Raw genomic sequence first — 20,629 nt, 5'->3', positions numbered from 1 at the left:
AATATTATTATTTACACGTCATTGTAGCATTTAAAATCTTACACTTAAAAACTTGCAAGTCGAAGTATGATGAGAATAAGTTGGAGTTGCCGGTCGATATTCACAATTAAGAGTCGGAACGTTAAGGGTTAATTCTCATCATGTATCTGTGATGCATTTCGATTTCGCCACGTTCGAACTTGCGATAGTCGAGATCGAAAGAAAGAAGGGGTCGATCGATCGATGGAACGCCGATCATATCGCACAGCGGCGACAGGATTTAAAAGGACGTTGGGAACAAGCCTTTAACTGAGCTTCTGGAGCCATCTATTGAAAGAAGGAAGGAAGGACAGCGGCGACAGTGCGGTACTCGGCTAACCAACGACACGCACAAAGTTCGGAGTCGGATAATTCCAACGAATATGGCACGAATCGTCGCCGTGAAGGAATGCCTCGAGAAAGCACTGAGGGATGAGAGCAAGCCGTGGACGAAGGTATTCGCCCAGGCGGAAGAGAAGACCGGCGTCGATCGGCTGTATATCTTTCTTGGTGAGTCAGACGGAACGGTCGCGCGTATTTCCGAGTCATTCTTATCGATTACACGGACGCCGCATACATTTAGATAATAATTAATCGCGCCGATGTTGATGCAATCCGTCTGCTCGTTATCGCTCGTTATGCAATCGTGCGTAGCTCCTCTTTCCGTTACTCTCTTTGTTCTCTCTCTCTCTCTCTCTCTCTCTATATATATATATATATATACACATATATATATATATATATATCTTTCCCTCTTTCTTTCTCTCTTTCGCTCGCTCCCTTTTTCTGTCTCTCTTCTCGGACAAATGTATATCCGCCTCTTTCCGGAAAATCTGCAACCTGTTGATCTTTGTTCGGATTTAATCAAACGAGAGAACATCACTACTTCAAAAGCTCCGCCCTCTGCATTTTGCATGTTCACGATCGGATTCCCGCGAATGATGCAATATTCATTACTCGATCAATGATGCAAATGTCAGAGACCGTAATTTTTTTTCTCCTCCCATTTTTGTAGGATCATTAACACTGCTGGCTGTGTATTTAGTATTTGGACTGGGACAGCAGTTGGTATGCAACATAATCGGTTTTGTGTATCCTGCTTACGAATCCATGAAGGCGCTGGAAACTTCCAAGAAGGAGGACGATACAAAGTGGCTCACTTATTGGGTCGTTTTTGCCGTATTTACTATAATAGAATTTTTCTCAGAGTATATTGTCTGTTGGTTCCCAGTCTATTGGCTGTTCAAGGTATGATTTTAGAGATATTGCCTTTGGAGGTACAGACACTACCAAGAGTTAAGCTCGTAAATCACAGAGAATTTGTTCCAGTGCATATTTTATGTGTGGTTGATGGCACCGACTGAGTACAATGGTTCTTTGATTCTGTACCGGCGTATCATCCGTCCCAAGTTCTTGCAGTATCAACCTGGACTAGACAGATTTTTGTCTAATGCGCGTGACACAGGTAAGACAACTAGAGCATGGAAGACTCAAGAGTGATGCCTGAATATGCATAACTGGAAAAGTAAAATTGCGTTCTCATTGCAGCAGTCAAAACTGCAGCAGAAGCATTATTGACCAACAAGCAAGATTAACAAGATTACAAGTCACACTAACAGGAATTAGAAAGTCCAATTGTCTTTCCTTCTATGTCTTGATCCTAACAGGAAGAATTGTGAACTTTGTGCTTTTCTGAATATTTCTAAGTGTCCTACATTTTAAATGGTATAATAAAAAATACCGGGCAAAAAATTGTAAGTATACACACACACACACACACACACACCCGCGCACAAGATTGATGATTGTTAAAGTTGCTAGGAAAAACTGGTTGAGTAAAATTTCATGTTAATATAGTGAACACTATGTGAACACTATGAGACACATGAACGAAAGGAAAAAAAAAATATCTCCCTCTGAAAGAATAAATCGTTTGCAAAGCTGGTGTGATAGTCTGATTATAGAATTAGGATTGTTAGGCAGGTCCGGCACAGCACGGAAATATGCGTTTTGTTTCCAGTTGCTCAACTGAAAGCAGAAGTGTTTGAAGTGTTTTTGTATTATAGGATAGGAATGTCGCGTGTGTCTCCGCCATCCTTATACGTAGCGATTGTTAATACCTATATACTAGTGTATCTTTACGTAAGGTCCTCACCAACATCGATTAAACATTTAAATTTTTAAATTAAATTTTAAATTAAAATTAAATTTTAATTTAAATTAAATTTTGAACTGAATGATCATTTGTGGACGTCAGTGATTTCTCGACGCTGCATATTCTAAATCGTTCCTGTTATCAATCTGATAAGATCGACGTTGGTGGAGCCCAATCTTTAGTATGCCTTATGTAAGTTTTTAGACATGACTGTTAAGGAGAGGCATTTAATCATTGGGAAATTTTAGAAATTCCAATTCGTATGATGTGTGAGAAATGACATACGAGACTCAGGTAAATTTCTTATTATTGTTGCCACCTAATCATGTGCGCGATATCTCGTCTATATAATATATACGACTTTTTCCAAAAGCATTCAGGGAAGCGAGCCTCCTTAGCTAGTTCATGAGCCGCCAAAATGCGATGAGAGGATGGACTGTTGGTGTATCCTCAATTATCCGCGATTAGTTTAACTTTCTACGTCCCACGTGTGAGAACTTGCATCGTATTTGCATGCGACCGTCGTCTGTTCTTCGTTTAAAGTATTCTACGTTACATTCTTCGTTATTAAAGTATAGACGCACCCTAAGATATGTGTTGCTCAAGTTAAGACTTTGTATCGACGTTGAGTAACTTAACTATCGGTAGTTGTGTATCCGATAATATCAACGTCCCAAGTGCGGATCGAATATCCGACTCTTTCGCGACCTCGAGACCAAATTTTCCCAAACTTTCCCCTCGATTGCACTAAAAAAGATTTACTTCGTTTCAACTACGCGCTCAATGTTGCGACTCTCGCCGGGTTTACGGGTTTTATGCGGAAATGTAAATTTAAATATATATCGACGATGATTGTAAATTGGTGAATTGAGGAATGTGCACGAATAAATAACTTTTTATTTTATACGCTCCTTCTCTCTTCTCTTTCCCCATTCTGCTTCTTTCATTGTCGCAATTCGATTCACAGACGGAAATCGGTTTCCTGCAGCGTGCTCCTGTGGAAAACCGCACTGAGATAATTAAACGATAATTAAAGTCTCACTAAGTAGTACAAGCGGTAATTTAATTTGAGGAGCGCAAATGAATAATGCAACATAATCGTGTAACGCGGAGTTTCAATGTGCAGATTGTAATGAAATCAATATATGCATACACACACACACATAATTCCTTCCTTTTATAAATTATTCTGTCAAACGGAAATTATTATCTTTACTTACTTTTCGAAACACGTACTTGCAAATAAAGAAATAATTTAACGGTTCGACAAATTTAAAATAAAGATCGCCGGTTGTGCTCTTTAAATTCCAAGCGTGAAAAGTGTAAGAAGATTACGTTTCGTTGAAGTGGAATTTTTCCGCTGTCAATGCGAGCTTCCTTATGTGACGTATAGTGGACGCAGCTGCGATCTGCACCTCCGGATCGTCCGAACCCACCAGACGCAGAACGTGCTGTTTCAAAAATTCACCGAGACATAAAAATTCTCAAGTGTTCGATCAAAAGTTCCAATACAGGTGATAAAACACAAAGAATGCTTCCGACGATTTATCATTTCGTCGTCTTCATCAATCGAATCGTTCGTGACGTTAAAAAGCGTCTTTGCGAGGATTTTCGTATGAACTTTCCATATTTTCGCGAAGTAACTCTCAGGATTAGCCAAAAACTCGTTTCTGCAGAGCCGCGCCTTTTCAACATCGAGCGACACGATTCCCGCCTCGCGTATGCGAGGAACCTAAAGGCTTTACGAGCGTACCTTGATAACGCCGCAGGTGTGCATAGTTACGCAATTCAGGGGCTCCTTGCTCAAATGGTAAACGGCGATGCAGACGCCCTTCAACACACTCTTGTTCTTGCTGGTCATGTAATTAACGAGCGGCGCGACGGCGTTAAGCTTGCCGAACTCGTAGCTGTTCCGATCCCACTCGCAGCAGTAGGCTATCGCTAACGTCAGGTTCGCCCGTAGACTTTCGTCGTCCTTGACAAAAGACAGAGACACATGCAGGACTAGCAAAGAGCGAGTAGTTACTGCTAACCGTAAGAAGAAAAACAAAGATAAAGCAATACATTCCGATAGGTAGAGCTTTGTTCATAAGTGCGTTTCACTTATGAACTTCGTTGAATATACAGAAGGAAAAACTCGGTTCCTGCAAGTGAATAGGAACCGGACGAAGACTCGGCGAAAAGTGATATCTCTGTTTCTCGGGGGAAACCTCCTACAGGAATTTTTCGGTTCCTACGACCGAGTTTTCGTCCGGTCTCTTCGAGCGAACGGAGAATTCAGTTACACTAACGGAATTGTTTTTTCCGCGCACGGCAGAAAAGAACAACTCGGTTCCTTACAACAGAATAGCGGCCTGATAAAAATTCCGTGTTTTTTTCCGTGTAGGAAGGTTAAAATATTAATTAGGAAATTGAGTGTTAACCCAGATAGCACAGGAATATTCTATGAATGTTTTGCGAATATTCGTTACGAATATTTGCATATTCATAGAATGCAAACATTGTTACATGTTCATGGTATGTTCTTAGTATATTTGAATGGCGCTACTGTAAATATTCTATGAATGTGCATAGAATATTTTATCAAATGTTATAGGTAGTCAACACCGAGCATCAGTTATATCACATCTATGTTATAATTTCTCACTCAACAATGTAAGCATTATATAACGCTCAGCGTTATAAAACATTTACATTGTTGAGAGCGAAATTATAACATGAATGTAATATAACTGATGCTCGGTGTTGACTGGACAGGTGTGTGGAGAGCTGGAACTACTGGAACTAAAAAACACACGAGAGCAGTGTCACATGCAAATCTCAGTTTCCAATTAAATACGTATGTCACGGTATATATGAATATACAAGATTATCTACTTTTTAGTTAGATCAGTGCACACGCGCAGTAAACAAACTATCTGAATATTCCGAAAACGTTCTTTTTATGAACACACAATCTCTGCTCAGAATATCCCAAATATTCATGTTCATCGAATATTCAATTCGAATATTCTGCAATTACGAACATATTCGTATTTCACGAGAATTCACGAGATTCATCGAATATCTCGTGCCGCCTGTGCAAGTTAATTGTAGTGTAGTATTCACGGTTTCCACGAGGGCGGCTAATTTCTTCACGACGCCGTGATCCGTCAAGATCCCCAGGTTCTCAGGATCGGCGGCGATCTCGGCGATCATGGCGCAGACCGCGCTGAGCACCCCCGTGTTCGCGCTCTGCAGCAGACTGACGGTGAGCTCCAAGCCGCCCACGAAGGCGCGCACCATCTCCGGCGAGTCCTTGGAGTGCTTGATGCAGGGCACCAGAGCGAGACAGGCGTTTCGCTTGATCGCATCGCTGGGGTGCTTCAAGAGAGACCAGACCAATCGCACACCGTCCAGTCGGTGCTGCGGGTCGTTGATGATGTCCATACACATCTCGTCAACGGCGCACTCTTTCAGCACCAGCGGCACGTTCTCCAGTAATGGCTCGTACGTGGCGCTCAACAGCCTGATCTGCAAAAATTCCCAACTGTCCCGCTATCCTATGATATAACAATCGACTACGGAAGGAGAAGTATGTACATCGAATACATTGTAATGTAACTCGATTAATCATCGGGGTCTCATTCGGGAATTACGTCTCGCGCAAATTCACGTGATATGGCCGAGCCAATATCGATAGGACGATGAAATTTTCAAGGTAATATTAACAATCGTTACGGAATCGTCAGGAGACACGACGAGATTTCGTTCGACAATTGTTTGAGAGAGTCATTAGAGACTCGCGATTATTGACTTTATTACTCGGACGTAACGTCCCCGTTGGACGCCGGCGAGTGGTAATCTTTTTAAGGGACTTTTAATTGATCTCTTTCCCTCCGGGTATTCCGCGACATTCCCGCTCATTCCGCGTTGGCGTAAACACGCGGAATTATCGTCTCGCGGATTGAAGGACCGAAGTTTCGTTCCACCGCGAGGGAAGTATAGGGACGTGGGGGGAGGGGGGTGCGCTCTTCCGGTGCGAACGGCTGATCTTTACCAGTTTCGGCAGGCCTTCGTTAGCCCTCAAGACGTTCCTGTTAGCGGGATCTTTACAGCACTCGGCGAGGGCGCCCACGACGTTGGTCAACACTCGCTCGTCCTCGTTCTCCTCGAGAAGTGGCACCAGCGACGCTACCAGGTCGTTTTGATTGAATCTCGCCACGTTCTCCGGGCTGATGGCACACTTCCAAACGGCGCCGGTCACCGCAGCCAGTAGGTGTTTATTGGCGCGTACCATGTCGCTCTGCACGAGCCGACACAGCGGGTCCAGGCCGCCGGCTTTGCGCACCCTGCTGCGGGTCTCCTGGTTCGAGGCGCACTTGAAGATCGCCAGGGCGCAGTTCTCCTTGAGCTTAACGTTGTCGTTCTTCAAGTGGCGCACCAGCTCGTTGATGATGCCGACCCGCTCGAACTCCTCCCTGAAGACGTTCTGCGAACACGCGAGCGGATTAGCAAAATGCGCGCGTAAAACATGTGTAAAACACACACAACGAAGAATACGCGAGTCAGATTATCGAGATGTACGATTCTTACTTGAAAGAGGCCGATAAGAGTCAGCTCTGGTAAGTAATCCCCAGTAGCACAATTCATTGAGCGAGTATTGGCCATAAATTCGACCCCGATATTGATTCACGTTTGTAAAGTAGTTGGCGAAGCTTGCCTTACGTAGTTTGACAGCAAACCGGCAGTAGAAACCGAGCAGGATCTGCAGTATATTCCAAATACGTTTAAATGGATTATAAAACGACAGATCCTGTTATATTTCTACTAACAAGCTGTTTAGCAATTTGTAGCAGATACTGCACAAAACCTGCTTCAGCAGGTTTGGCTATCCGGGTGGCTTTATATCGGGTAACATTCGCCCAATTGCCCATGAATGCCAATATAACCAATGTTGAGCCAATGTAGCCTGATGGAAGTATTTTGCTGAAATATTCTCTCAATTGACCCCATTTCGTTAATGCACGCAGCTTTAATTCGATAAATTTCATGACATCTAATATTTCAAAAGTTCTTTTATTCTCAGAATTATACTTTAATTTTCATTATATTTCACAGCATTACATTGAATTCCATGATGAAAATTATTCTGATTTATTTTGAAATATTTATTATTATACATTTCAGTTGTTTTTCAGTAACTTTCATCTCATTGTTCATCAAATTTACAGTATATCAGTACTCGAATATAAGAAAGTTAAAGTACTCTTGAAATTTACCGAATTTAATTAAAAACTGCGTACATTGACGGAATGACAGTGAAATGGGATCAATTGAGAGAGAATCGAAAATTTTCTGCATGATATTTCCATCGGGGTATCGCCAATGAATTGTGCTACTAGTGCTAGGGTTGTGAGAAATTATCAGACTTAAAAAATCGACAAATCCAGACGCATGTTTACGCGTAAAATTACAATAAAATGTCTATATTATCTCTCTATCCGTTAACAAACAAAGTTTGTAAGGTAAACCAGATCAGCGCACTGCTGCACGATGCCCATCGTGGGTACGATCAGTTGGGTGTGCCTGGATCTTATAAAGCGCGACATCAGGCGAACGACGCCGTGCTTGCGTAGCTCTTCTTTGATCTTTGGACTGCTGCCGAGGGAGTCCAGAACTTTGGCGCAGCCTATGGCGACCGCCACCAGCTCCTTGTTGGCCTCGTTCAATTCGTCGTACGGTCGACGGAGAACTTCGTCCGGCACATCCATCACGTCCAGCTGTCGAATAAAATTTCCGTAACTCGTGACACCCCGGCTCTTTTAAATTTTCTCACATCTTCCGCGTAATGAAAAACAGATCACTCACTATGAGCGGTATTCCACTACGAATCCGAATCTGTTTCCTGGCTTTCCTTATTTGAGCTATAATTGCCATCGTTTCGGCCGCTAAAACCTGGAAGCAAACCGAATTATCTTATAATTAGATTAACTATCCCGTAATGTGTTAACATTGGATATCATACGACAGCGGTCAAAGATATGGAATTTAATATTATGACATATTCAAGTGATGGATCAGTTAATTAATCTGTAGGCTAACTCGTGGATCGACAATTAATGAACGTATCGAAGATTCATTAAGCATGAATGATCATGGGTTAATGAACGACCTGAATATCTCTGGCGGGATGTTTCAACATCTGAATTAATGGCGTTGCGATGTCCAAGTCGATCAGATGTCGCTTCATTTCTGTAGAAGTCGCAATTTGCAACAAAACCGAGAGTGAACCATTTTGACATTTGATGTCCTTCGTTTCGAGAAGGTTCACCAAAACCTCGAGACCACCCATTCCCTGAATAGCCTTCTGTATATCCTGTATTATCACGAACAAATTTAATCGGACGAGGTCAAAAGTTTATTTAATAATTTTTATTTATTTATTATTTATTTATTTATTAGCGAGAAACGCATCCCTTTAGTGCAAAGCACAAAGTAAGATGTGATATACTGGTGCAGAAAATTTATACGATTATGTGTATACATTTTTATTAGCAACATAAATATAAAAATAAAAATATAAAAATAAAAGTAAGAAGTGAGAGAACGCAGGCAGAATATAGTCATTCAAATAGTTGAGCGATCGTCGCCGCAGTAATACACTTAAGAGAATCCGTTGACCTCGTACAAAAAAACCCCAACCGTAATTTGGGGCATAAATAATTAGTTATTCTAATAATAAGCAGGGTTTTTGGAGTGTGACCTAAATATGTGAGGTCGGTAAAAAAGGACATCACGAAACGATCTAGGACGGGCATTAATTCACCGAAGCGAATAAATATGAGCGATATTACCTCTAATTAAGTTATACAAAGTGGTTTAAATGTTCGCAAACAGCTAATTATCTCCGAAATAATTGGTTTTATGAAAAAAATACCTGAGATAAAATTTGTAGTGTTAAAAAAATTATATTAAATAGCAATATCTTTGTGCCTTGAATTACCTTGGAATGACCCTTGGAGTAACCGTTAAGATGACCTTAAAAAATTTACATAGTTACTTCTACATTTTTTATTATGATGATGATCATTCCAATTGATAGATATATTGATGGATAGTATAATTGTTTGAATACTTCAAGTTTTGTCTCAAACATTTTTCCATAAAACCAATTATGTCAGAGATAACTAGTCATTTCTGGACTTTTAAATCATCTAGTATAAAAACGTAGCATGTCATCGCCTAACAATAAATTGTTCCAAATTAAAGAAGCATGATACGTATAGTTAATGAGGAACATGACGTACTTTGTTTGTGAGATCGTAATCCTTTAGAAGGCACAAAGACACCATGGTAGCGGTCTGATTGCCAGCCTTCATATATTTGATGAGCTTTTGTATGTGCCAGAACTCAGAAGGTACATCCGGCTGGTCCCTTTGAAGATACCTGTCTTCTTCTTCGCTCTCGGACTCTAGCTCGTCATCCGAACTCTCTTCTTCGGCTTGTTCGCTGACAAGACGCACTCGAGGACCATATGGTTCTCCAGTCACCAATGTTTTCGGCTTCGTAATTTCGGGTTCGATCGTCTCCACAATTTTCGGCTCCGATCTGTGAAAATCGATTCGAATGTTTATTTTAAGAATATTTGTTATCGTATTGTCAATAAGACGAAAATATGTTTGTCACAATGAAGATCGAGGAGGTTGTCGCGTAATTAAGACTCACTCAACGGGATCCAGTTCCAGCGTCACGGTGTTTGTTTTCTTTTTTGGGGGCATTTTTAACAGCGAGCATTAAATTTCTTTTACTCGAACAATAACGGGAAGGAATCTTCCTAAAGAGAGAACTCTTTGTTTTTGACAGTCGGGGTGCCTCTGACAGTTTCCGCGCTGGAATAGCGTATTATCGATCAAACAATTACCGCCAATCTCGCTCGGAATCGTACGGTTCTTCCGAAATAACGAAACTCTGACGCTTATTATAAAAAGAAAGAGGTGCTGATGACATTTCCGATAATATGCGCCCTTTTATTTTTTACGCTGTTGTCTCTGAAGTGCACTAGTCTCGAACCTGTCAAAGATTTCTTCTTGACGTGCGAAATTCCTCCGCAAAATTTCGAGTTATTTTCAAAAAAACCCAGCGGAAACTTGTCAATGTGTTGCGAAAATTACACGTAAGAAACATCACGCATATTTTTATTCGTGATCAATAGTTTCGAGGAGAAAAGAGAGAGAGAGAATAGTGAATCAAATGAAACGTAAACAAAATTCCGAATAATAGATCGAACGATCTCGAGCTCAATGAGACGAATAAAACGGTATTGCGTTTCGTGGAAATATGCACGTGACGTCAAGGAAACCGGAGAATATATGAGAGGTCATACGACATGAACAAATGTTTGTCGTACACGTATATGCTTCTCCGTTCGCCGTTACTTTGCTCTTGATGTCATTGAGTGTGTGGCTTTGCATATGTCGATGGGGATTCGGTTACAACCTGAAAGACCAAGAAGTAATTCATGCGCAGATATTTCCATGTATCTCGATTTTCTCATCAAAATCTTTGAGACGTGTGACTCGAATGGAGAAATATCTCAAAAATATATTCTTATTTCCTTTCAGGTTGTTCATTGTCTGGTGATTTACTTTATTACCATCACACTTTTAAACGTGCTTTTCTTAGGACACATACGATTCTTCTGTGAATATCCGCCGGAAATGAATAATTAGGTATCATTTTACATGTATCGAAAATAAGTGTTTAATCTATCATTTTCTTAAGTTTTAAGTTCATTATCTTTTATAGGTTTTCCTATATTATAAGCTGTTTTTTCTTATCTTTGTGTTTTCTAAGTATATATATTTGATATATCAATAAGATTAAAAAAATAAGTTACAAAAACCTTGTGTATTAAAAAAAAGCTTGTAATGATAAATTACAAAATTCAAATTTTCCGTAACATTTACAATCCTTATTCATTTATCATTCCAAGCTTTGGAATTTATGTTAATTTGCAACCGCTAGATGGCAGTACTTATATCGCTTCGCGCCGTAGAGCATATTCGGTTGCTGTAGATGGCAACACTTTCATCGCTTTGCGTCGAAAGAAAGATTTGGTTGCATCCTGAGTCTCGAATGCAAGGTATGTCATTTTACGAACGAATCAATTATTCGTCGCGGTGTCTGTCACTCAGAAGAAAATTATTTGCTTCGTGAATATGTGAAGAGTGTAACGTAATTATCGGAATCATTGAGAATAATACGAGTAAGGTTGGTAGTTCGCTACCTAACCTACAAGTGAAATCTTTTTCGTAATAATGTGCATTAATAACATTAATAATATTCAAATATATATTATTGATTAATTTTAATATTATTAAAATGAACGACACATCCACTTTAAATTCATAAATATGCAATGTGACGTTGTATTTATTTTCGTAGCATTATATTAGCGTTAATAAATATGTATTTCAAGTATTTTTGCACGATCGCGCGACATTTACGCAAATAAACTTTAAATTAGAACGAATCGTATGATTTTATATGAAAAAGGATTACAAAATCCATGAATACAGTTGTTTTTGACATTCTTTCTCAGATGAGTGCTGCGAGGCATGCTAGGTTCATCAGCCGTACCATCCTTGTACAGAACAACGATGTGGATAAGGCATGCCGCATATTAAACCGAATATTGTCCAAGGAAGACATCTTTGGCCAGTATAGGCGTACCAGGTATTACGAGAAGCCGACTTATGTCAGGCGCAGGATCAATTATGAGAAGTGCAAAGCGATCTACAACGAGGACATGGCTAGAAAGGTCCAGTTTCTTCTGCGAAAGAATAGAGTCGACCCTCATCCTGGTGCATCATAAGATTATAGATTCCATTTTCAGTTGTACAATAATATAAAACTATCGGAAAGAACCGTGATTTATAGTCTATTCAGAGATATCAACATCAGAAATATAGAAGTTACACTGTCACACGCTGTTAATGCTGGTTATTTCAATCGTTCTAGTTTCATACTTACATATACTGATGTATAAACTGACTTAAGCGACACAGATTTATCCGCTCTTCTTTTTAAATAGAATTACCGTTTTCATATTCATTGGCATAATGAATGTTCATGTTTGTCCTGACTTCCACTCTGTTCCTAAAAAACTGGAAAATCGGAATACATCATTATGTGTATGTGAACATAAATATAAAGTACACAGCTCGCTTTGGACGACCTTTAATATATAATACAATATCGGAAATTACATTTGTGACAAAGTATCCCTCCCCGCCAAGCGATCAAAATTATATTGCAGATATATGCATAAACACGTATATACCTATAAGATAACGGACTTTCGCCCGGAATACCGTCGTAATTTATAGATCGTCCAATGCGAGAGACAGATGTATCCTCTGCGCGTATCAAGGTGCAAAAATAAAGTTTCTTCTCGCGCTGAGAGACCAGCAATGAGTATCGCGCGCGAATGCGCGCGTTGATAGATCAACGGCGGGCATACGTTTTAAACGCTAATACAGCGCCGCGGAACGAAATGAAAAATCGCCCCGGCGGACAGGAACGCATTCCGCCGCTATCTCGCGCCATAAGTAACTCAAGGAAGTCCACACGCGGGAAAGCGAGCGTCCCTTCTCCCTTTCTTTTTTTTTTCTTTCCACTCTCTTTCCGTAAGCGACTTCCATCATCTTTCTTTCGCGAGAGAGAAAGAGAGAGAGGCGAGAAAAGACAAAACGTCCGGCCGACCGACCGGCCGGCCGGCTTTCTTGGCAACGACTCCGCCAACTTTGCGAAAATTGAATAGATAGCGGTGCCGGTCATGCCAAGTTTTCGAACGGGAATTGTCGAGGGAAGAAGAGGATAAGTTAGTGAAGGGAGAGCGAGAGAAAGAGAGAGAGAGAGAGAGAGAGAGAGAGAGAGAGAGAGAGAGAAAGGCAGCCAGAGAGGATCGCACGCGGTCTCTTCTGTATCCGTCGTTTGGCGATAACGCGAGAACGTCGACGACGTGGTATTAGAGTAGGATAAGCAGTTCTGGCCGGTGCTCGCGACTCGATTTTCGAAATCGTTCCCACAGCGGAAAACGTTTGGCGAAATGTCCGCTGGAACGTTAGCACGAAGCAGGAAACAAGATCCCGTGTACGTTACCGTATATACGTTCTATACGTTATACTCGTTTATATGCAGCGTCGCGCCGGCTTGCGCACGGATATTTGGTATCTAACTTTCGAGGGTTGTATCGTTAAATCGGCTCTTGAATTAACGCCGGGATCGCGCGAGGGTTCGTTCGTCTCCTCGCCTCCCTTCCCCCCTTCCTCCTCGTCATAATCGTCTCGGCGCGCGGTCTGTACGCGCGGCATTAGCGATTATACGAACGATCGCACCTCTGTATCGTTATTCCCAGATTTTCCATATTCCCCCGGATCTTCGCCTCCCTTTCTTTTTACCCGTTTTTCCCTCTCGCGTGATCTCTTTCCTCTGTTCCATTAATTTTTCGATATTGCACGTACGATCGCAACAGCTCGAGAGTGCGATTCAATTAATAAGTAGCCATTACGAGGGAAAGAATGCCATAAACGGATGATTTATCGAAAAGCTCCGCGCCGTGTGGAAACACCTCGTAAAAGATGCGGATATTTCTCTTATCGGTCGCACATATGCCCGAAAGGGTTGAAACCGGCATAAATTCCGGCAAGTCGACGACCAGGGGGACCGGGAAGCTCCTCAATGCGCTCGACAAGTCGTGTAATCCGCGATTTATTCGACCTCGGCTGTCATAAATTCGACGGTGCGTTATTCCCGTAACTAGGAGTAGCAAACGGATCTCATTTCAGCCGTCGGGGTAATGCCGAGGAGAGAACGGAGAGAGCCGTTCGTCGTCCTCGCCGTCTTCGTCGTCGTCGTCGTCGTCTCGCTTGAGAAGGCGGTTTGGCTTAACTCCCGGGGAATCTGGATCCGAAACTATCCTACGAACTACTCGCAAGACAGTTTGCCCAGAACCGGATTTCTCAGTCCCTGGGGATGCCACCCTTCGTCCCCCTACTCCCCCTCCTGTGGCCCGTTCGCCCTCCTCCTCCCACCCCCGACCATTTCGATTTGAAACTCCACCGCGTGTGCCTTCGCCGGCCGAATGACACGATGGCTCCATTATTGCGCGAGTGCTTTGGAGTATTACGTTATGTGGCGGAGATCGGATTTCAAGTATGCCGTCGTCGAAACTGTCATCGAAATAGGACGAACGTGTTGCGTAGCTCGGCCGTGGAAAGTGCGGATCAGCTATAGCGCGGATTTACAGCCGGGCGAGTCAATGCGCGACCTCTCTTTACTCGCCAACGATTTAGATTCCCCCCGCTCGAATTCCCAGAGCGTTTGAATATATCCTCGTGAAATTTTATATTTTTTTCTCGTTCGAATTGATTTCCCGTCATGCAAGATGCACAGTGCGCGCTTCTCGAATCCGTCGAGGGACACGGCCCGCATTTATTTCCGGATCCGGCTAATTCATTTTAGACGAAATTCCTCCTCTCTTTCTTTTCCTAATTTTTCACCAAGGACTCTCGATTGTTATTTCAGGACCAGTTGATTCTGAATTCGCGGAAGAATATTCTTTTTCTAGTTTCCCATTGAGAATTCTCGATCATTATTTAAGTACCTAAATTCACGGAGGAATATACAGGTAATATCACCGATCTCTCTCTCTCTCTCTCTCTTTCTCTCTGTGTTTTCTGTGTTACCGTGTACCTACGTCGGATATCGATAAAAGTGCAGGAACGGGAGAATTGTAAAATTTTTATTTAAACATTGTTCCGATGTTCGCCGGGCTTATCAAAATATTTGAAGCGTAGCGGAATTATGTCGGCTGTCTTTAAAGATAGACTAGTGGATCACGTTTTCCCGCGGGACAGATGCGTCTAAATTCACATCCCGCGATTCTTCCCAATGTTCGCCAAGTTTCAGCCGCATTGAAAATTTCGGATTTAAGAGTTCGCCTTGTCAGAGTCCGCGGGCGAACTGTGCTTTCCGAACTTTATTCCCGGCGATACCGACTTATCCTCTCGCTTTGTAGATCAATTCGCGACTACCTCTTGAATTTGATTACCATTCAAAAGAGGAGGTTATTTGTTCGAAATAACACTGGAGATTTGAGAAGTGGGTTTAAGCGAAAAGTAAGTGACATTTGCCTCACTTATAATATAAAGTTTATTTTAGACGATCTGTAATCCTCTCTTGTAATTCGATTCATAATCTGTAATTCGTCTGAGGATTTGGAGCAGAATTCTATTTATTGAATATTTAAAGAATCAAAATTATAATATAGAATAAAATCGATCAGTTGGATGAAATCTATTTCTTAAAATGATTTTTATATTTTATTTTATGTAGGATCACGAATATATAGAATTCTGTATTTTGTCTCGATCGTTTTTCCACCTCTGATAGATTCTTATATCTAGTATAATATCGCAATCACATCAAATATGACTACCTCTCCGGAGATAGATTTATTAAAATCAGAAGAAAACGATCCAATTTTAAAGGGAAACGCGAATGTGACACACGTCAATCATGTGACGAGATTTCTCTTTCCCTTGTGGAATTTTGTAGTGAATGCTCAATCATAGTAATGTTTGCTGTATCGTTTGTCGACGATGTTGGGATTGAAAAAGAAAAATTGGACGTAACGAAACCTACATATATATATATGTGTCAATATCTATGAAAAGGTTAATCGTCAAAGCGAGTATTTTCAACGGTTATCTATATCACAATAAATAAAATGATACGGGATCTGTTCGCCTTGCTTTCTCGCAGTTATAACTCTATTAAGCGGGCTGTCTATCTTAGCGAAACCGAGGGACTTATCCGTCAAAATCTCACCGCTCCTCCTGCACCGAGGATTAATCGCCTTTTAGCGAGGCACCTACGGCGTTTCTCGCGCTTATCAAAAAACTTTCGCGACGATATTTCTGTCTGTCTTCGAGCCTGAAAAAGAGTTCGCAAGTTAGAATTAGCGGGAACTTTACAGCCACGGTCGTAAAGAACCGCGGAGTTAAGCCGCATACGCGCGCGCTGATCTTCCCAGTCCTCTATTCTCCCTTCCCTCCCTCTCTCTCTCTCTCGTTTCGCGTGCTCGGTGTACCCAGTCTCGATTTCCCATGCTCAATGGAACTCGTTCCAATTCGGTCGTTGATCGTAGACCGTTAAGGACAAATTTACTGTATGACGAAGGACAATCGAGCGCGCTAAACTAGCCTTAAGCGCGACGACAACGACCACCTCGAGGTATTCGCGATGATTGACTCGCTCAACTCGCCGTCCTTACTCAATTTTGTCCTGGACGGATATCGGTACGATCAGCGATACAAACAAAGCGCGAGCACCAATTCGAGCGTGGTACTGGCGCATCGAGCTCGGCTGAAATAACTGACGTAGCCTTCTCCGGCGTGCGAACGAGCATTCCCGTATTCCCATCGCTCATTCGTCACTAGGTGCGACCGTCTAATTCTAGATTTCGTTCGCTCGACAACGCGAAGATTGCGCAGATAACAGCGAGCTGCTTTCGTTGCGTTTTTCCGCCGGCGCGGCAAATTAAGAGGGAAAGAGAAAGAGAGAGATCGTGCGGCGATGGCCGCGATGACGACGCCGTGTGATCGTTCAACACGCCGTCGAATGTCAATATCGCGTCCTGTAAGTCGGCGAGAGGACCGTCATTGTAGGACGATTACTGGAACCGGTAGGCCACTCATGAATAGCGGCTGGCCGAGTGTACAAAAGCGCGTCACAGACGGTTGTCCCCTCGTGCATATTGCAAGGGAAGCCTCAAAATTACTTTCGGGCTCCGGGTAGTTAATGCGCGTCGCTGGGGCTTTAAATATTCCAATTGGCGAAGTTCGGTGTCGCGTCGTCGACAATGGCTGCACCGAGAAAACTAAATGAGCCGCGACGTAATTCAGTCTCTCCGAGGAAGTTTTACGAGCGCGCCTCCCCTTTCTCTCCCGAATCGCGACGTCACGTCACGTCGGCGCTCAGAACCGCGCACGGAAAACGGAGAGAAGCTCGCCCTTTTTCGGCAAACGGCGCCCGAAGGAGCGCCCATCGAAGGCCGTACGAGCCGTCGAATGAGTTGGCTAAGGAATGCCGGCGGAAAGCTTCGCGTTTTATTTTGTTTCCCCTTTTCTCTCTGTCTGTCTGTCTCTCTCTCTCTCTCTTTCGCTCACCGAATAAGAATACTATTTTTCACAGCGCACTCACCTCCGTCGGCTGATCGACTGGCAACGTTGATATTCCCGGGCGATGTTTATTAATTCTCCCACGGAACGATTGCCATTCGGAATGCATAACGAAAGCAAATGCACGACAATGAGTCGGCCGTTCCTGAAGAAAAAAAAAGAGACAAACGTATAAAAAGATATAAAAAGTACACGTGACGCGCGCGAAAGGACGTGGTATTTTTTTATCGGCCCAAGTGAGATTCATAAATCGAAAGGTCGCGTTTAATGATGGTCACATGCAGTGCCACTTATTTCAGTGTCCATTGCGAAATCGATGTTAAAGTCATATCACCACGTCGTTGACGTCGTCGTCGTCGTCGTTGGCCGGTCGGTTGAAAATCGACGGAGGACGAGGAAAAGGTGGACGATCGACGGAGAGTGGCCGGAGTCCCGGAGTTTCGAGGAGAGCGATCGATGAATATGGAACGGAAAAAAGCGTTGGCGCGGGAATAAAGGCGCGCGGGAATATTTGAGAGAGGGAGAGAGAGAGAGAGAGAGTAAGAGAGCGATTCGCGCTCTATCGTATACATATATAAATATATATGTATAGCGCGCGCGAGGTTGCTCCAGCGAGACACGCGTTTCTACGAGTCCCAGACATTGACGTAGATTCAATTTGATGCTAATGCTTGCAGATGATATACCACAAAGGTATCAGGCCACTGATGAAAGTTAAACAGTCGGTGCGCGGGAGTGAATGGCAAAGTGGTATTACAATAACTTTCATATTCCGGTCCGGTCAGGTGTGTGCGTGTGATGGCAAACCAGCGGCGATGTAGTACGGCACGTTACGCGATTTTGATCGGCCTTTTCCTCAGCATGCTCCAGCATTTGTTGATAAACATTCGCTCGCGGAACACTACGGATTTTGCTCAGTCGTCGTATACATAATATGTCGCGGCAATCTGCGCAATACATATATATATATATATATATATATTAATCGCTCGTGCGATGAAAAGTAATTACGCGTAATGCGCGTAATTAGCTCTATCGGACACTCGTTTTTCTCACTTCCAGTCTTTCGACTCGCGAGCAGAATCGACCTTGCGAAATCTAGTTCCGCATATGCGCTTACGAAATGTATTTCCGAAAAACCGTACCGTCGAACTTTCGCAAATCCATACGTCTCGCTGTTACTTATGCATTCTTTTCAGAGCGAGCTTCCCTATTGTGAATAAGGACGTTATAAACGGCGGGTCGTATTTAAAGAAGACTCCGGACACAAGCGGGGAGTGTTTTACATTTTCATCAAAGTGTGTGTTATTCCTGTATGATAATGCTGCGAAATGATTATACACGACCGTTTCGATGATGTTAATTCCATCATCTCCCGGGGCGAAACGTCGCGTCTTTCGGGCAAAGTTGGAACGCGCCTTTCGCGCGAGCGAGCAATTCATCGCGACCCTCTGACCTTTCTTCCCTTTGATCCTTGCCCCATTTTTGCTACGACCATCCTTCGCCATCGCCATGCTTCATCGACGTGCGTCATTCGGCGTCGCCGTCCCGACGCCGACCACGTTTCGCCACCCCGGCGTCGCCGTCGCCTTTTATTTGCTTATTTCTGTCCCTTTCCTTCCAATCCTCTGGAAATGGTTCGACGACGGCACGTGGACTGTCGTCCATTTGCATGGATTTCAATCTCAAAGATCCGCGACTCGCCGTTGATCCACGTACCGAACTACGGTATCCTTCGAATAGACGTCTTCGTCGTCACCTTTTTCTGGTCTGGATTAATGGCCTAAACCGTGCAGCGTGTCTGAAGGATACGCCTTGGATTTTCATTTCTTATCACTCTTTTATTTATCCTCCCGCTGGCTCGAGTAACGGTATCCTTGGGATAAATGTCGTTACGTGTCTTTGGCAGCGTAGATCAACCGTCTGGAGCAAACCAACGGATATTCCCCCGGAATGTTCACTCTCTGTTTCATTATTCGCGCGGATTACTAGGATCCAGGATCGCTACGATTTATTAATCTTAACGGTTCGCGAGAGAACTTCGCCGGCGACAAGTGTGTTACCGCTCCTTCTCCAACTTCGGCCCGTGATCCGGGACATATCTTTTTTAAGTCATGTAATTCGTGACGCGAAGTATTTTCTACTTTGGTATTAAAATGTAAAAGCGAGTCGTCCCGACGAGGATGCACCGAATTCAAATTGAATATAAAATTTGGGTTATGTTTTGACACTTTAAGCTGTAACAGCGAATCACTCTGCGATGAAGTAGAGAGCGCTCGAGGGAGACGGAGGAGGAAGGGGAGGGAGAGAGGGAAAGGAAGAGAAAGAGAAAATGGCTTATTAAAAAGTATGCAATTTTTATAAAAGCATACGATATGAGAAAAACTGGGGCTGGAATCTAGCCGTTACGGGTTAAGCGGATATTCAAAGAACATCCGCACCGGATACCTCCGCACGCGCGGATGCTTTGCGAGGTAATTTGTATGGCGATTATGAAGGCTAAGTACATACATCGAAACGCGAGCAAACTGCTTTCGACGAAACATTGAAGCGGCGAAGCTTTTTACTGCCTCGTTCATAGAAGGGAGTTTCTGCGAATGGCGCCGGCAAAGTTGGCAAACTCGTACATACCAGTAACGCTAAGAAACTTTTAATGAAAATCGAGCAAGACTCTTTTCTATCCTGCGATCTTCCGTCCCGGGGAATGGATTCGAGAATGGTTTTCCGAAATTCTATCTATCTCGGATGCCGCGCGACGTCGCGTGTGTACGATCTGTATCGAGTGGCGCGTGAGACTGAAATTGTCTCTTCTTCTTATCTGCTATCCATTCTCGATAGTTTCGGCACGATCAGAATCGAAGAGTGATTTGCCTCTCAAGTTTTAGGCGGGTAGATATTTATTTACTTCAGCTTAAAGCCAAGAAGGGGCTTGCGATTTTTATCCCAAGGGGAACTCGGAGTCATCCTCTTTTACCGCAAATTTGTTAGCACTCGCTACTTGCTGCACAATATTAAAACTCCTTTTGCACATTTACAATACGCACGTATTAGATGTAAAAGGATGCGATGGATAGGATAAAGTAATAAGAGAAGCAACGTTTGTGCGGTGATATTTATGTATTTTAAACATCTTTTTGCACAGTTACACAATATATACGTTAATGTAGGCAAGGACGGTTGATTTTATTCGAAAAACGAAAAAAGTTAACAAACTAGAAAACTTTTATTC

At 42.8% G+C, this 20,629-nt stretch overlaps 3 protein-coding genes across 3 annotated transcripts; 2 read left to right on the top strand and 1 right to left on the bottom strand.

The window, feature by feature from the left end:
* The first annotated feature begins 80 nt into the window (after positions 1-80).
* On the top strand, positions 81-3,077 carry LOC106747480 (receptor expression-enhancing protein 5-like). The gene is made up of 4 exons (XM_014625043.1): positions 81-528; positions 1,034-1,266; positions 1,348-1,483; positions 1,567-3,077. Exons 1-4 carry the CDS (start codon positions 402-404, stop codon positions 1,611-1,613), a joined length of 543 nt encoding a protein of 180 aa, XP_014480529.1. The 5' UTR covers positions 81-401; the 3' UTR covers positions 1,614-3,077.
* Positions 3,078-3,504: 427 nt separating this feature from the next.
* LOC106747481 (armadillo repeat-containing protein 4) lies at positions 3,505-10,338 on the bottom strand. The gene is made up of 9 exons (XM_014625044.1): positions 9,881-10,338; positions 9,463-9,763; positions 8,328-8,531; positions 8,024-8,110; positions 7,687-7,935; positions 6,213-6,644; positions 5,282-5,686; positions 3,927-4,148; positions 3,505-3,624 (listed from the first exon to the last, which is right to left on the bottom strand). The coding sequence occupies exons 1-9, from the start codon at positions 9,931-9,933 to the stop codon at positions 3,505-3,507; spliced, it is 2,073 nt and encodes a 690-aa protein (XP_014480530.1). The 5' UTR covers positions 9,934-10,338.
* An 889-nt stretch (positions 10,339-11,227) lies between these two features.
* On the top strand, positions 11,228-12,140 carry LOC106747469 (28S ribosomal protein S21, mitochondrial). Its single transcript, XM_014625027.1, has 2 exons — positions 11,228-11,297; positions 11,757-12,140. The coding sequence occupies exon 2, from the start codon at positions 11,757-11,759 to the stop codon at positions 12,027-12,029; it is 273 nt and encodes a 90-aa protein (XP_014480513.1). The 5' UTR covers positions 11,228-11,297; the 3' UTR covers positions 12,030-12,140.
* Positions 12,141-20,629: the final 8,489 nt, after the last annotated feature.

Source organism: Dinoponera quadriceps, unplaced genomic scaffold (genome assembly GCF_001313825.1).
Source record: "Dinoponera quadriceps isolate SergipeBrazil2010 unplaced genomic scaffold, ASM131382v1 scaffold1750, whole genome shotgun sequence".
In the NCBI taxonomy this organism is placed as follows: Eukaryota; Metazoa; Arthropoda; class Insecta; order Hymenoptera; family Formicidae; genus Dinoponera; species Dinoponera quadriceps.
Note: the sequence above shows the minus strand (reverse complement) of the source record. Positions and strands in the feature narration are given on the sequence as shown.